A 15,806-nucleotide genomic window follows, 5' to 3' on the forward strand; every position below is an offset into this window, starting at 1 on the left:
GAATCCCCACGTTATTGGAGAGGAGTTTTGTTTTTGCAGAGCGCGGTGGGCAGCGTGGTTGTAACTTTCTTTTACGACCCCTGTCAGTGTGAAAGAAAGAAGGAAGCACTGCAGGGTTGTGGTGTGTGTTTTTTTGTCACGCCTAGTTAGGCAAAGCTTTTTAGGGAGTCTGTCTGCCCACACGCACTCTGACCCACGCTGGGCATAGGCTTTCTGAAGGCGTCCCCTGTCTCATGCTGCTATGGATGTATTGATATATTGACACTTTTTTGTGTCAATTGCAAGCTTTAATTACTTTCCACTTTGTAGTTCCTAAAAGCAATATAGTGTGTGTTAGTTCTGGCATTCAGTCAATATGCTGTTGTTGAGGATAGTAAAGTGGTGTTAGTAAAGTGGTAGTAAAGTATTTGCTGCACACTACTGTCTTTCTACCTTTGCATGCATGCAGATTGATGTTGTTCTATAGATATGGTAGAAGGAGTTGTCAAATGTGGTACATATGTGGGTTTCGCAGCTTAAAGTCAGCGCTGCGTGAAATATGGAATCCTTGGAGGATTAGTCATGAATGTTGCAGAACAACTTCCTTACCACAATGCCTTTCAACTTCTCGCCACTCTTGTAGGAGTGGGAAAGTTGTTTCTGTTTTCTCCGACAAGGTCCAGTCCTGCAGGCTTCCAGTCTTCACAGTAATCCCCACTATCAGCAGAGCAGAGTAGAGAGAGAGAGAGAGAGAGAGAGAGAGAGAGAGCACACAAAGCTGTTAACAGTGGGAGTGAGAGAGAGAGAGAATGAGGGAAAGAGAGAGAAAGAGGGGAAAAGGAAAAGCTATACACTACGTGCCGAATGTGCGTCGGAGCTGAGGGGGCCATTATGTCTCGCTGCTGTCACGCAGGGGCCTCGGATACAAATCTGTTTTCCATTATTTGGAAATGACTCGCTGCAACTCCGTTAGCGTCAGGGGGCTCCCGTATGGGAGTGGCGACGCTAATGTATATTTATCAGGTTAACAGCCGAGAGGTAACATCCCCGCCAGAGCATCACTTCACCTGGAGGAGCCAGAGCTATTGTACATCAATTACCCTACTAATAAGCTGAATGCCATAACAGCAGGCTTTATCTAGAACAAGGGTTTTTTTCCTCCCTCTCTCTCTTTCTCTCTATCTCTTCTTTTTTTTGGTCTATGTGGGAAGAGAGAGGATCATAAGTATTCACGCGGCGTGCCATCTCAGTAGTACTCGGGCTCACCTGGGAAGAGGAGATGTACCGTATGGAATTAATCTGGAGTGCGCCACATGTGGCCGTCTGTATCAACAACCGTGGCCGGCAACGCCTGCGGACTGCCAAAGCACTCCGTCTGACTCAGGGGCAGTGGGGAAGCCAGGCCTCTTCTTCTTTTTTTGCTCGCTGGGAAGACTCCGATTGCTCAGATGTTAGTGCGCCACATGGGTGAAGGATAAGCCGCCAGAAAGGTCTGATTAAAGGCAATCAAAGGAGAAGAGGGCTTTTATAGCGGCAAATCACTTATTCAGTGTGTCTCTGTCCCTGCTGTCTGTTTCATCATGGCCTCTGATTTTTTTGCCAGTCTCCTGCATTCATCTGTCCATCTATTTTCTCTTCCTCTCCCGCCCTCTGTCCACACTCCTTTTTTTCTCCTCATTCATCATATCCCGCCATCTCTGCGTCTCACCGGGATGTTTTTCTATTCCATCCCTCTGCCTCACCCTCCTGTCTCTCCCCGTCTGTGCTCTGTAGTCCCGCCGCACATCACCAAGCTGCGCAACGTGACCGCGGTGGAGGGCAGCGCTGCCATGATCGCCTGCAAGGCCGAGGGCGAGCCGCTGCCCGAGATCATCTGGAGGAGAGCCAGCGACGGTCAGACCTTTGCCGATGAGGATGAGGTGACACACACACACACACACACACACACACACACACACACACACACAATGTCCCTCAGTGTACTCTCCTCAGTCTCCACACACAGTAATACTGTAATGCCATCAGTGAGGAATGGCCCTCTGGAAGCCTTGTAGCCTGTATGTACTGTAGTCTGCAGAATATTGGATTTGAATATGTTTTCTTTCCCCATGTCTAGAAAGTGTTGTCTTTGTATCACATTTGAGGTTGAAATGTTTATTCAATGGTAAATGGGGATATAGTTCTACATATTACGTTTGTGAAGAATATTTCAACAGCACATTCTGTACAGAGACATAATCTAGAGAGTCAGCAGAAAGTAGCTGTTTCCACTGTGATATTGTCCCATTGAGTATTGATTCCCCAGCGCCTCAATCTATGACTGGGAAAGTTTGTTAAAACTGCTGTGTTGGGGTGTGGGATAGGGATATTTTGTTCACCTGGCTTCTCTCTCTTTGTTCGGAGTTTCTGTCTGCCACCTGCACTTACTTACAAATTGTGCATTACAACACGCAATACCCACATCACTAAACCATCCAGGCAATTACTTATGGGAATAGGAGGAGTAGTAGTAATCAGTAATAGCATCTACCACAGACCACATGTCTTCAGACCACATGGCTTCTTGTATAATCACTAGCTACAAGCACCTGTACACACGTGCACAAATATACACACAATCTCCACTGAGTACATAAGGGCCTATTCAGACCACAAGTGTGGTGACTGAGTGGTATCTGTTTTCATTTCAAAAATGTTGGGGCATTCACACTGCCTGTTAGACACGCACGTCTGACACACACGCAAACCTGGATCCCTCTCTCTCTCTCTCTCTCTCTGTCTCTGTCTGTCTCTCTCTCTTTCTCTGTGTCTCTGTCTCTAACCCCCTCTCCTCCTTCATGTCACTGTCTCTATTTTCTCCTTGAAACACACGATTGAAGAGTGATTCCCATAATACGATGGATACACATGTTGGGATATGGTGATAAGCCAGCCACGCGTCTGCCATAGTAATCCTCATTCAAGTCATACACATTCAAAGGAACAATAAGACAAGGTCACACAGGGGCCTGATAGACAGATGCACTCCGCCTGAGAACACCTTATTGTGCATCCGGCCCTTTCCGGCTGAGAACACCTTATTGTGCATCCGGCCCTTTCCAGCTGAGAACACCTTATTGTGCATCTGGCCCTTTCCGGCTGCCAAAAGGATGAGATGGAGGAAGGGATGTAATAATGAAAATGATGATTATCTAAATAGCTGTATTTAGGCTATTAGAATGAAGATGTGAGAACCAGATGCATCCAGATAGAGCCACACTGCACTGAGAACTACACTGATTGTTAGAGTAGTAAGCGGGTATGCACACAATCACCCTCACTCACACACAAACACACATGTAGAGCTCCCCATAGACCCAGCACACACTCAATGGCAGTTAAAGGATGGACTGTTAATGTTTATCCAAGCACAGTCAGTGTTCTCACATTATAATACAATAACACTGGGTAATTATTTATGCACAAAGGCACACACACACACACACACACTCACGCAGAGATGAAGTATGGATTGTTTTTGCAGCAGTCTCAGTAGGGCTTGATGACTTTACAAAGAAATTCACAGCTATTCTTTTTTTTGTTGCTAGCAAAATAGAAAAGACACATTAGATATTACTCTTGAATTGGGTTCTCTTTCTATTCCTCTTTTTTCACCACTGTCAGCGTCTCATCAGTTTCTCCTTGAAACGCATGTTTGAAGAGTGGCTCCCATTACACCGAGACAGATAAACACGTCAGTAGTTCTTGACAAATGAGGCCGGTTGCCTTGATAGCGAAGCTCCTGTGGCACCATAAATATCCCACTGTAATTCACATTCAGAGAACATATACAGTATACAGTGCCCACACCATGGGGTACTTTATTATGTATCCACAAACAAAGATGCTGAATGCGATCTAACATACCGTAGATCAATAGTGACATTGGTCATCATAATATTTGCAGGGGTCATATGATGTTCTCAGACCTAAAGTATGTTGATGGTATAGTTATTAGTCTAGACCTAAAGTATGTCGATGATATAGTTATTAGTCTAGACCTAAAGTATGTCGATGGTATAGTTATTAGTCTAGATCTAAAGTATGTTGATGGTATAGTGATTAGTCTTGACTTGAAGATGGGACATCAGCCAAAGTGTTTAAGTAAATAGGACATTTTACTGCTGCTGGTGCACTCTAAAGAGTCTTTCCAAATTCATAACAGAACCTTAACGTGCATCTAAATCTCTCCCTTCAAATTCTTACTTTGTGACATCCGAAAAATTCGTTTTAAATGCTCTGTACTGCATAATGCACACAGCCAAACTGCATTGTATATGAAAGTGTGAGGCAAAGGAAGCTCATAGTGGGTAAAGTATCCATGACAAATATCTTATAGATCCACGCCAAATAACACATACCTCAAAAGCGAGGCACGTGTATGTCTTTGGGAGTCCTTTTGTCAATTTCTTAAATGCAAAGCTGTGGAGGAGGCAACAGAATTCAGACACCCACACAAGGACACACACACTCTCACACTCACACAGGCACTTTCATCGTTCGTGGCTTCACAGATACTGTCTCTGAAGGCCAAATAGCCTTGCAGTTGTGGCCCATGCATTACCTGTGCACCCACAAGCGCACACAGGACTACATGAAAGCAGCCTTTGTACCGACGGAGTCTGCCCAGCAGCCAGCCGAATTAAGTGTGTTTTCTGTGTGCGTGGGAGAATGGCGTGTGTGAGATAAGGGCCTTCAGTCGCATCAGTCATGCATCCAAACCTGCACTCCATCATTATGCTTTAGCATAGCGCGGGGGAGAGAGAAGGAGGGAGCGGAGAGAGGAAGTGGAGGGAGTGAGAGAGAGAGGGAGGGAGAGGAGATGTAGAATAGAAAGGGGGGGGTGGGGGGCGAGCGATAGTAGGAGGAAAAGCTGTCAAAGATCGTTAGAATGCCATGAAAGGCTGGTTGTTAAGGCAACAACAATGGCGGCAAATGGAAGTGCTCCATAGAGGTAGGAGAGAGGGAGGTGGAGAGAGGAAGGTGGAGTGAGGGGGACTGCAGAGTCGAGAAGGGAGGGTGGGGGTGGGGGGGCTCCTGACGGAGGATCTTAATGAGCACTTTCAGCCACCCGCTGTCCTGGGAGCGATTAGAAAGGCCTGCATCTCAGGGAGATGGGAGCAACCGCTACAGAGAGAGAGAGAGAGAGAGAGAGAGAGAGAGAGAGAGAGAGAGAGAGAGAGAGTTTATGAGATGGAGAGGGGGGTGCTGAGACTCAATGCTCAATCACTTCATTTTCCACATCACACAGTCCCCATGACTTGGGATGGCTTTTGTGTGTGTTTTTATTATTGGGAGAGTGTGTTGGTGTGGATCAGGCTTGCGTAGTCCCAGCCTGCATTATCTCTGCAAATTGGATAGGAAGAGTTGGACACGCAGAGAGCACTAAACTAGCGTGCGCTCTCAGTATCTCTAATGTGCAGCAGAATCCCTGACGCTGCTCTTACCAGCCAGACATATGAACGCCGGGTAGTGTTTGGATTTGTCATCAACTCATCACAGCACTAACCAGACTTGCTGGCCAACATTTGTCATTTTCACATTCAATGAACGCTATAGGAGAGTAGCCATCTGCAAGCAGCCGTCCGAACGCAGACGTCTACTCTCCTTTAGCATTAATTGACTATGGTTTGTGCTGCATTCGTTAATCGACTTGTTAGGCCTTTCCTTCAAAATAGCAGCGACAAGAAGACAGCTAAGATAGGCGAAAAAACACACCCTTCGGAAAATAACCTTTCAAAACACGTTTACAATAATTTGATTTGTCTGTAGAGAAGTTCACCACACTACCATAAAAGTGTCATTCTATTTTGAACATTGTCAGTGGTGTAAAATAGAATTTGTTTTTGACATGACGTCTATGCCCTTTGCATTTGCATTGTAAGACAATTTGGTGCAAACGACTGTCTTGCTCAAAACTGCACCAATTCACATAATTATTTAAACTGTTTAAACAACACAACACGTAAAATTTATATGGTGCTTTTCTCAACACTAAAAGCGCTTCAACAAGGAACGGGGGGGGGGGCTCACTAACCACAACCAATGTGTAGCACCCATAGATATATATAATAAAGGCTAGATGTCTCATCCGCGCTGCTGACCAATGGAGGTCGACGTCCGCACCTCACGGCCATCTTGCCACAGTCAGCTCACTAGGGTTGCAAAATTCCGGGAATTTTCAAAGTTGGAAACTTTCCATGGGAATTAACGGGAATATACGGAAATTAACAGGAATAAACGGGAATTAATGGGAATAAAATGGGAATTTGTAATATAGTCTATAACAGGAAACTTAAATTTAGTGGACAAAACCCCATCTTGCAGCATAATATTAGTTAAAACAATCTGATTTAATGCAATTTCAGTCAAATTTCTACCTTGCACATACGTCAATCCCATGCACACAGCAATCAGCATAGGCTACTAGACATAAAGGAAACCTATGATGTGTTCATGTGCATGGGGAAAATAAATTCCCAGTGAAAATGTCATCTCATGTGGAATAACTGGTGTGAAACTGGGGGAAGTTTGCAAACAGTTGCCCAGTTATGGGCTTGTCGTCACTTTTGTCCTCATTCAAATGGGTGTACGTCATTTTGCATAAACTGTAATGTGACGATTAATCTGTCTGATTAAGCTTGACAATTTATATATAATTTACATAATCTATAAGGTTTGGTTGGGGTGGTATGTTGTGTCATTATATTTTTATTTGTTTTACCATTTTCTGGGATTCTAACTGAACAAACTGATTGTCAGTCAATGTTCCAACCAATTGGATTTTGTTGTTGAGTGGCGTGGTGTATCTTGGGCAGTTCAGTGGTTTCATTGTTGCTAGCTTAGCACGCTAAACCATAGGCAGAGAATGGGATTCCCGCTAGCATGTTAGCTATCTTTGTATGCTAAGCTAAGTGAAAATACGAACAAACAAATCATATTGCTTATTACGAAACAAAATGTTAATGTCTGTATATGAAACAGTAGGAATTACCAAAAATGTCCAGTTAATTCCCGTAAATTCCCATTTATTTCCATAATTTCCTTTAATTCCATGAAAGTTTCCAATTTGGAATATTTCCAAATTCCCCAGCTTAACTTCCCATGGAAAGTTTCCGGTAAGTTTCCGGAAATTTACCGGTAATTTTCCGCCCCTTTGCAACCCTACAGCTCACTAACTCATAACATTGTGTTTCAATGGTGCATACTTTTTAAATAATCAAAACTTGCTCAATTTTCTACCGATTTTCAAACGGTTTGGTTTGTTATCATTGTTTGGTTTGTATACTTATGAAAAATTATAACTTAAAATGTTCAAGCATCCAGATTATAGCTACGTTAATAATGTTTGTAAGAAACCAAACTGTTTGTGTACATCCGTCAAGATTTTAGCGAGATAAAAGTATTTGTGTTTGTGCAGATCACTCACCATACATCAGGTACCACAGAGCCCACCAGATAGCTTGCCTGTGACAAGATGGTCGCCGGTGATGCCGTTAGAGACTCCGGCATAAGACATTATTATGTGTATCTATGGTAGCACCCACCTCGGTGATGCACGGCAGCCATTATGCGCCAGAATGCTCACTCACCACACACCAGCTTGAGGTGGAGAGTGAGCTAGTGAATGAGCCAGTTACACCGGAGGATGATTAAGGGCCTAGATTGATGAGTCAGGTTGGGAGTTTAGCCAAAGTCCTTTTAGGCAAGTCCCTCCACTCGGCGGCCATATGACAACGCTTTTTGGGCACTCGTTGGGCATCCATTTCGGCAGAAATGCGCGTGCGCAAGGCTTCACGACACCAATCTTGCTCCAGTGGTGAGTTCACAACACATGATTGGCACGATGTATTCACATGTCAACGTTTTGCCGAGGAAGGGGTGGGATATGTGTAGACAACGGCCATATTGCCGTGACAAACTAGCCCCATGCATTTCTATGGAGTATTTTTTGAGTGCTGTGTCTCCACATTAGAAAGTCTCTGGTTTAGCCAAGATGTACTTGGAGGGCCATGGGATCTTTAATGACCACAGTGAGTCAGGACCTCGGTTTGCCGTCTCATCCGAAGGACTTTCCAGAACCTGTTAGCTTTTGGAAATAGACTCTAGGTTGTTTTTGCTCTGGAACATTCCTTTAACTGTTCCTGTCACATTACACATCTGATTATCTGATTAAACACAAGACAATTTGTGTTTCTGGAATGTTACATGTTCTACACTGAAATACCATTGAAAATGCTGTTCCAAGGTTCATGTATTCAAAAATCAATCTCTGGATTGAAAAAAATGTAGCAATATTGTCAACACGTTATCAACACTAATCAATAGCTTTTGTATCCCCCCCCCTCTCTCTCTCTCTCTCTCTCTCTGTGTGTGTAGAGCAAACAAACAAACAAAAAAGAAAAAGATGGGCACGTGGAAGTCCGTGGTCGCCATGGGGAGTCCTTGTTGGTCATAGTGGGCGTGTCTCTGGCTGACCTGGGTCGTTTCGACTGTGAAGCAAAGAGCAGAATTGGAGGAAGTCAGAAGAGCATGTACCTGGACATAGAGTGTAAGGACACACACACACACACACACACACACACATACACATGTGCACACGTGCATGCATAAGTGTACATTCATATATGCATATACACCTAAAAAGACCTATACCATATCAACATATAAAGCCACAATATTTAAAAGATCGGCAATGTTCAAAACCTAAATCCTGTTCCTTAAATGAACAGCCCACACCAATCTAGCATGGCCTTATGCTCCGGAACCCAGAGCTACCCCCACCTCTGCCTATGAGGGAGTGAGAGTGTGCACCCCCCCTCTCTGCAGAGGTGCCGGGTGTTATCGCTCGCCTGTCACGGTTCGGTGACATTCAGCTAGAGGCCTGTCATGTCACATCTCTCCATGATGATGCCACAGCAGATTAACCAATCACACAGCATGACGCGCATGACATTGGCAGGACTAGGGGAACACGGCTGGGTGTCAGTGTGTGTGTGTGTGTGTGTGTATGTGTGTGTCTGTGGAGAGGACGCTCCGATAGGGGTGCTAATGAACTCAATCATTCAGTCCCAAAGGCACAGATCTGACACCCAACCCAGCCCCAATCTCTCTAATGGTGCTCTGTGTGTGACAGAGAGAGCAGGACAGAGAGAGGGAGAGGTGGAGTGGGATAGAGAGAGAGAGATAGATGGAGAGAGAGGTGGAGGGTGAGAAAAAGAGGAGAAATGAAAAGACAAGATGGAAAATGGAGAGAGGAAACAAACAGGCTAATAGATGAATAAATAGATGAAAAAGTGATGCATGCAGATGTAAGAGGCAAAAAAATAGGACACACATACACACACAACTGAAATATACTTTGTCAAGTGGAAGTAGGGCCCTAGCTGGGTGCTCAGTAGCTCTTGGTGTAGAAACACTGTGCAAGAACAGGTCGCCATTGTTTGGACAGCTTTGTGCTAAGCCTCTGGAGGAAGATTCATGCACACACAGAGATAGATTTATACACACACATACTCACACCATGTCAATGTGTTGCCAGAGCATGGCAGTTATCGTGCTATCCTGTAGTTTGCCTGTGTGACCTCTGGGTCAGCTTGGTTTTGCACCATACATGATCCCTCACAGCTGCAGCCAGACAGAAAGCCAGAAACTAAAGGAGGCTAACGCTAATCGTGTTTTTGTAATCGTGTTGCATCTCATTTCTACTTGAATGTAATGAGTCAGTATGCTGACGTAGTTTTGTTTTATGGCGTGTTTATGACTCACTCTTTGTGGTCATACATCACTCTTTTTGTACATTTCCTCGCAGACGCCCCAAAGTTCCAGACCAATCACACCATATTTTACTCGTGGGAGGGAAACCCTGTGAACATCAGCTGTGACGCCATGTCCAACCCGCCGGCCACCATCCTGTGGAGGAGAGAGAAGCTGACCATCCCCAGCGAGGGTACGGGGAACATGCGCGTCCACAGCGCCCCCGGGAGGTCACTACTAGAGGTACCTCTCACCCCCACCCTGACACCTTGAATACATTAAAATTCCGAATTCAATTTTCAAAGTTGCTTTATCATCATAGCTATTAAGATTCAGTGTTGCCAAAGCATAAAGAACAAAACAAAGACTATACCTTTGAGCATATAAATCAACATTGAGCTACGATATAAAAGACATCTACTCTGCACTGTCACACTCTAGCGTTTATCGTAATGTGTTAATTGCTGAAGTTAAATTTAGTCAACTTAAGATATCACTCACACCATCTTGGTAATCCCACTGTGCATTTACATTTACACAGCTCTTAAAGATGTTTGAATGACAGCACTGAACTCCTGCTGTTTCCACACAACTTTAAATGGACTGTCATTGACTATTCCATCTGGACCTTTAAGTTATTGATAAGATAACCTTTCAAAGTAACAGTCTTATCTGTTTAATAATGTGTGCTCCCCCACAGTATTTAAAGTTGTGTGTTTCTGTGTATCTCATACAAGTTTTTAATTGTATTTTTATCATTCTCTCGTGATGTAGATAAGACAATTGGATTAAATGAATATCAAGAGAATCTCTCTCTTCATCCCTCCCTCCCTCCCTCCCTTTCTCTTGTCCTTGTCTTTCTCTTTTTCTGATTTCATTCCATAACTAAGAAACTGAATAACTACTATTAAAACATTTACGTTGCCAAGCACTGACTGTAACTATTCTTTTCTTCCTCCAATCTACCTGTTGCCCCATCTTACTATCTTGCTTGCTTGTCTAGGTCACTCCCATGTCAGACAGGGATTTTGGCCGGTACAACTGCACAGCGCGCAACAACATTGGAATGCGCTTCCAGGAATTCATCCTGGCCCAGGCTGGTAAGTCAGACACAGTGTCTCTGTGTGTAAAATATCTGGTGTTTGTCTGGTTCAGGATGAGTGCTACCAGAATGGTGTGTCGATTAGAACACAGGAATGAGTCCAGGAATTACTTCTCAATTTTGATCTTTATTGCCATTTGCTTCTTTCCTTGTTGTTTGCTTTCTCAATGTTGGTTTTACAATCGATGCATAATGCTGGTATCTACAATCAAACAAAGCCAGCTTTACTGATGCAGATCATTATAATAATAATACTGTACATTCACATAACCACAAAGGAAATCTCTAACCAAGTGAAACATTTAACAGTTATCAAATTAATGTCAATGCAAAATGATTAAATAAACTTGCAAAGTCATAGACGCAGCAAACGCAAGCAGTCAGCACAAAGAGAGACACACACTGGTGAGGTTGATTGGTAATTATCCTCAGGTGGAGGAAGCTTCAGGAAGTGAGCGTGTCTCCCAGTAGAGTGATAGGAAAGTGACTGGGATTTCCAACCCAACACTGTGTGTGTGTGTGTGTGTGTGTGTGTGTGTGTGTGTGTGTGTGTGTGTGTGTGTGTGTGTATAACTGACTAGACAGGGTGTGGTATTGTTTGAATTAACCACACTACATGTAGGCTGGATGTCTGACTCCCTGTGTATCCTGTAGGACTGTAAGAATGGGAACTAAGAATGGAAACATAGTTTCATTCTCTCACACACTCTCACACAATCTCACATCACACACTCATAGCCATATGGCAAGGATCACACTTACATTATCTAAATCTTTTCACACCCTCTCTCTCACTCGCGCACACACACACACACACACACACACACACACACACACACACACACACACACACACACACACGGAGGGAGGACACTATGTGGGCTGTGTGTGCCGTTGTTCCACTCGAGGCAGCGCTGTGCTCAGGCTGCGCCGCTAATGGGACTGATGTCTCCGGAGCGCTGCCCGCTGGTGTGCTGAGGCGGGCTAAACAAGGTCAAGCTCCCCAGGGAGAGATGGACACACGAGCCACAGACAGGGGACCGCCACCTCCCAGCACACACAGCACCTCCACACAGGAGGAGAGGATGAGAGGAGAGGAGAGGAGAGGAGGAGAGGGAGGACATTGTCTCTTTTACTTGTCTTTCCTTCTGTCTCTGGCTGTCTGTCTCCTTTGTACTTGGCCTTCCCTCCCTCTCCCTCTTTCTTTCTAGCGCTTTCTGTCTTTCTCTGAGTCTATTTCTCTCTCTCTCTTTCTATCTCTCTGCCAGTGCTATCCATTCTCTTCTCTCTCACTCCCTCTGTTGTCGCTGGCTCCTCATTCTCTCTGTTGCTCCTTTTCTCTCCCTCTACGTCTCTCCACCATCTCTTACTCTTTTTCTCCTACCTTCTCCTCTCTTTCTCTCTTTATCTCTCACTCACTCCCTCCACCCGTCCCTCCTCTGTTTCTATCAAACTGGATTTTATTAAAGCAGGCATTTGCTATTCTGCACAAGCTCTCCACTCTCTCTCTCTCTCTCTCTCTCTCTCTCTCTCTCTTTCCCTTATTATCTCAACCCCTCCTGTGTTCCTCCCTCCCTCTTCCTCTCCCCCTCGCTCCTTCTCTCCCTCGCTCTCCGTCTCCTCTGGCACAGCTAATGAGAGTGGGCAGGGAGATCCAGGTGGAGATTGGGGACCGCTGGATTGATAGCAGAGCGGTGCTCCGTCTCTTCCGGACTCCATCTCTCCCTCTTTCCATCCCTCTCTCCATCCCTCCTTCTGGTCCAGCCAAAAAGTCCTCCTCCCTCTCCCTCTCTCTCTCCCTCTATCTTTCTCTCTTTCCCTTTTTCTTTCTCTTTCTTTCTCTCTATCTCCCTCTCTTTCCACTTTTCTCTCCCTCTTCCTCTCTTTCTCTCTCTCCCTCTCTCTGTCTCCCTCTCTCTGTCTCTCTCTTCCTTTCTCTCTCGCTGTGCAGACGCCCTCTCCGTGCTGCACCTGGAGCCCTGTAATACAGCAGCGGCTCTCGGCAGAGGGATTAGGGCGATAAGCAGCGGATAGGCAAACATTTATTCAGTCATTTGAAATGCATGATAATCTCTACGATGCACAAAATACCTGAAGTGAACGCTACACTTTTCAAATGGAATTGAATGTGGTAGTTAAAGCACGAGAGAGAGGGAGAGAGAGAGAGAGGGAGAGAGAGAGAAAAGTATACAGCTTTTGAAAGAGGGTGTGGAATACTAAGGAGTTAATGATCCAGTGGCAGGAGGAGTCGGTATGAGAGAAATGCTAGTGCTGATTTAGTGTTTGTGTTGTTGTTACATTAACTCTGTATTAGTGTGTGTGTGTGTGTGTGTGTGTGTGTGTGTGTGTGTGTGTGTGTGTGTGTGTTGGTGGGTGTTTGCAGGTGTGTCTTCCAGCCTACTATATGATTTTATCTGCAAAGCACTGTTGGATGGAGTAGTCTGTGGTTTGTGTGTGTGCGTGCGTGTGTGCATGCATGTGTGTGTGTGTGTGTGTCACACGTTTTCCCGGAAAATGTTGAGCGTGAGCAATGTTGGATGGTAAGTGACAGTGATAATGCATTCCTCTCCTCCATATTCATCTCTAGTGGTTTAGAACGGATGCCTTTCATTCACTCACACCCTCTCGACTCTCTATTGTGTGATATGAGACGTCACAGAGTCAATCATTCTCTCCTGTTGCAGATGTGCCCTCAAACCCCTACTCTGTGCGACTGAGCGGAGTGGCCCAGCGTGTTGCCACGGTGACGTTTGTGAAGCCCGACTCTCACGGCGGTGTCCCCATAGACCATTACCTGGTGAAGTACAAGGACGCCGGCTCACAAGACTGGAAGGCCGTCAAGTCACAAGGAACACAGAGTAAGTTCTCCTTCAGCATCATTAGAAGTCCCTTACAGCAAAATCATTAGAATTAAAGCTAAATGTAATGTTATGTAACTCTAAATCTAAATGTAAATGTTGGCCCATCCTGAAATTTAGTATACATTGATATGTATGCTGCTAATAATGCAGTGCACATAAATGGAGTAGGTATAGGTAAGGTGTAGGTCAAATAAACAGAGGTTCACATAAGGTTTCCACAGTAATTAATACAGGGGAAGGTGCCAAATGTGGCAATGTTAGATCTCTGTAGATCTCTGCTACACTCTGGGGGCATGAACATCGGGGCTTGTGAACATGCCCTCAGAGTGCAGCACTGTAGCTGCCTGACTGCTCTAGATGTTGACTGCAGCCACTCGAGCTAGGTAGAACCGATTGTTTTCGTTTTTTGGGGAGAGCACCAGGGGTTAAAAAGTCACGACCGTGCTGCAACAAGCTCTCCTGCTGCCGCTGAGGATGGTGTTATCACCATCATTTCCACCGTCAGAGCCCTCATCTGCTCGCAGCTCCGCCATTGCTGTGGGCCGCAGCGGGTGACGAGCAGAAACAGTGGGCGCGCTGGCACGCGCGGCGTTCGTCAGCACAGTGCTGACGGCTGCCACCTCGCGCTGCGCCAGCATCTGGTGTCATCTCGTCTGGTCAGGGGAAGTGCCATTATTGAGCTGTCAGCATCTCCTGGCAATTAAGCGTCTGAGCCACACTTTAACAGTTTACTGGGCACAGATAACTCGGTGACACCGTGGACGGCAAAGGTGGCTTGGGATGTCTCCACACACACACACACACACACACACACACACACACACACACACACACACACACACCAATCCATACATAGACAGCTTAAACAGTTGGATAATTATAGGAAGACTGCATGGTAGTCTTTATAGGGATGTATAGTCTTTTAAAGATTAGCAACAAAGGTTTATTACATGTATCGACACCCCACTGTTTTCACCCTACATCTCACTGGGGTCAAACATGTGCTTCAGAGCCCTATGCACTGGTCCGTGGTTTATTGCCAAAGAGGTGAAACCCATAACATGTGCTGATGAGCCATTAGGCACATACATACACAAGCCCTATATATGCCTGGGAGTCTGGTGAACCACATGGAAAATGCCAATGACCTTCATGGGGAGAAGTGTTTGATCTTCACAGAGTAATATTGCCACACAGATACAGACACACACACACACACACACACACACACACACATACATTCAGTCCACAGGAGACCTCAGACCTTGAGACGGTACGGTTCCCTGCGGGGGTCAAAAATAGAGGAGTCCAGTGATGTGAGATCTTGAACAGCCGTGGCACAGTCAGATTACGCTCTCCCACAAGATCACAAATTGATTTTTTCTTCCACAACAGCCAGAAGGGCCGGGTGTGATGTTCAAACTTCAAAAGAAACTTAAAGGACAAATCGGACAGCAAGATAAGCTAGCCTACCACTGCTCAGAGCTAATATCCATAATTCTGAAGTAAGTTAGTTTGGAGGCCATGGGCTAGATTGAGGAAAGTGATGTCCATCTTCAATCATATGCCTCCTTCAATCTCTCTCTCTCCCCTCCTCACTTTCTCTTCCCTCTACGCCTCTGACGCTTTCTCTCTGCCTGTCTCTCTCCATCTCTACCTCTCTCCATCTCTCTCTATACCCCTCTCCCCCTATCTCTCTCTCTTTCTCTCTCTCTCTCTCTCTCCTCACAGCGCTAGTGCTTCTCTCCAACCTCGAGCCCAACACCACATATGAGGTGCACGTCGCAGCAGTAAACGGAAAAGGTCAGGGCGAGTTCAGCCGCACAGAGAGCTTTCAGACGTTGCCCATACGTGAGTATCCTCTCCTTTTGCCCTACTACTGACCGTACACTGTAGCGCTGCGCGCTTTGAACAACAGAGTGTCCACTTCATGGTTGAAAGTGTTCAGTAAGCTTTCTGAGTTTTATGTCTATATGACCCTATATGCTGTGTGGTTTGTTTATGGGACCTAGAGTAGAGACCTATACTTCCAACGTATATTTCAATGTCTACATGTGTGCCGTGTGACC

The 15,806-nt window shown here is 45.3% G+C and overlaps 1 protein-coding gene across 2 annotated transcripts in view; it reads left to right on the plus strand.

Moving 5' to 3' along the window:
- Positions 1-15,806, plus strand: part of ncam2 (neural cell adhesion molecule 2) — a 144,041-nt gene that overhangs the window by 121,454 nt on the left and 6,781 nt on the right. For both annotated transcript variants that reach the window (XM_048239955.1, XM_048239954.1), the window contains exons 8-13: positions 1,753-1,898; positions 8,398-8,569; positions 9,830-10,017; positions 10,778-10,874; positions 13,561-13,734; positions 15,469-15,588. In XM_048239955.1, coding sequence (XP_048095912.1) covers positions 1,753-1,898; positions 8,398-8,569; positions 9,830-10,017; positions 10,778-10,874; positions 13,561-13,734; positions 15,469-15,588 — 897 coding nt within the window. The remainder of the gene's footprint in view (positions 1-1,752; positions 1,899-8,397; positions 8,570-9,829; positions 10,018-10,777; positions 10,875-13,560; positions 13,735-15,468; positions 15,589-15,806) is intronic.

This window comes from Alosa alosa, chromosome 3, assembly GCF_017589495.1.
Source record: "Alosa alosa isolate M-15738 ecotype Scorff River chromosome 3, AALO_Geno_1.1, whole genome shotgun sequence".
In the NCBI taxonomy this organism is placed as follows: Eukaryota; Metazoa; Chordata; class Actinopteri; order Clupeiformes; family Clupeidae; genus Alosa; species Alosa alosa.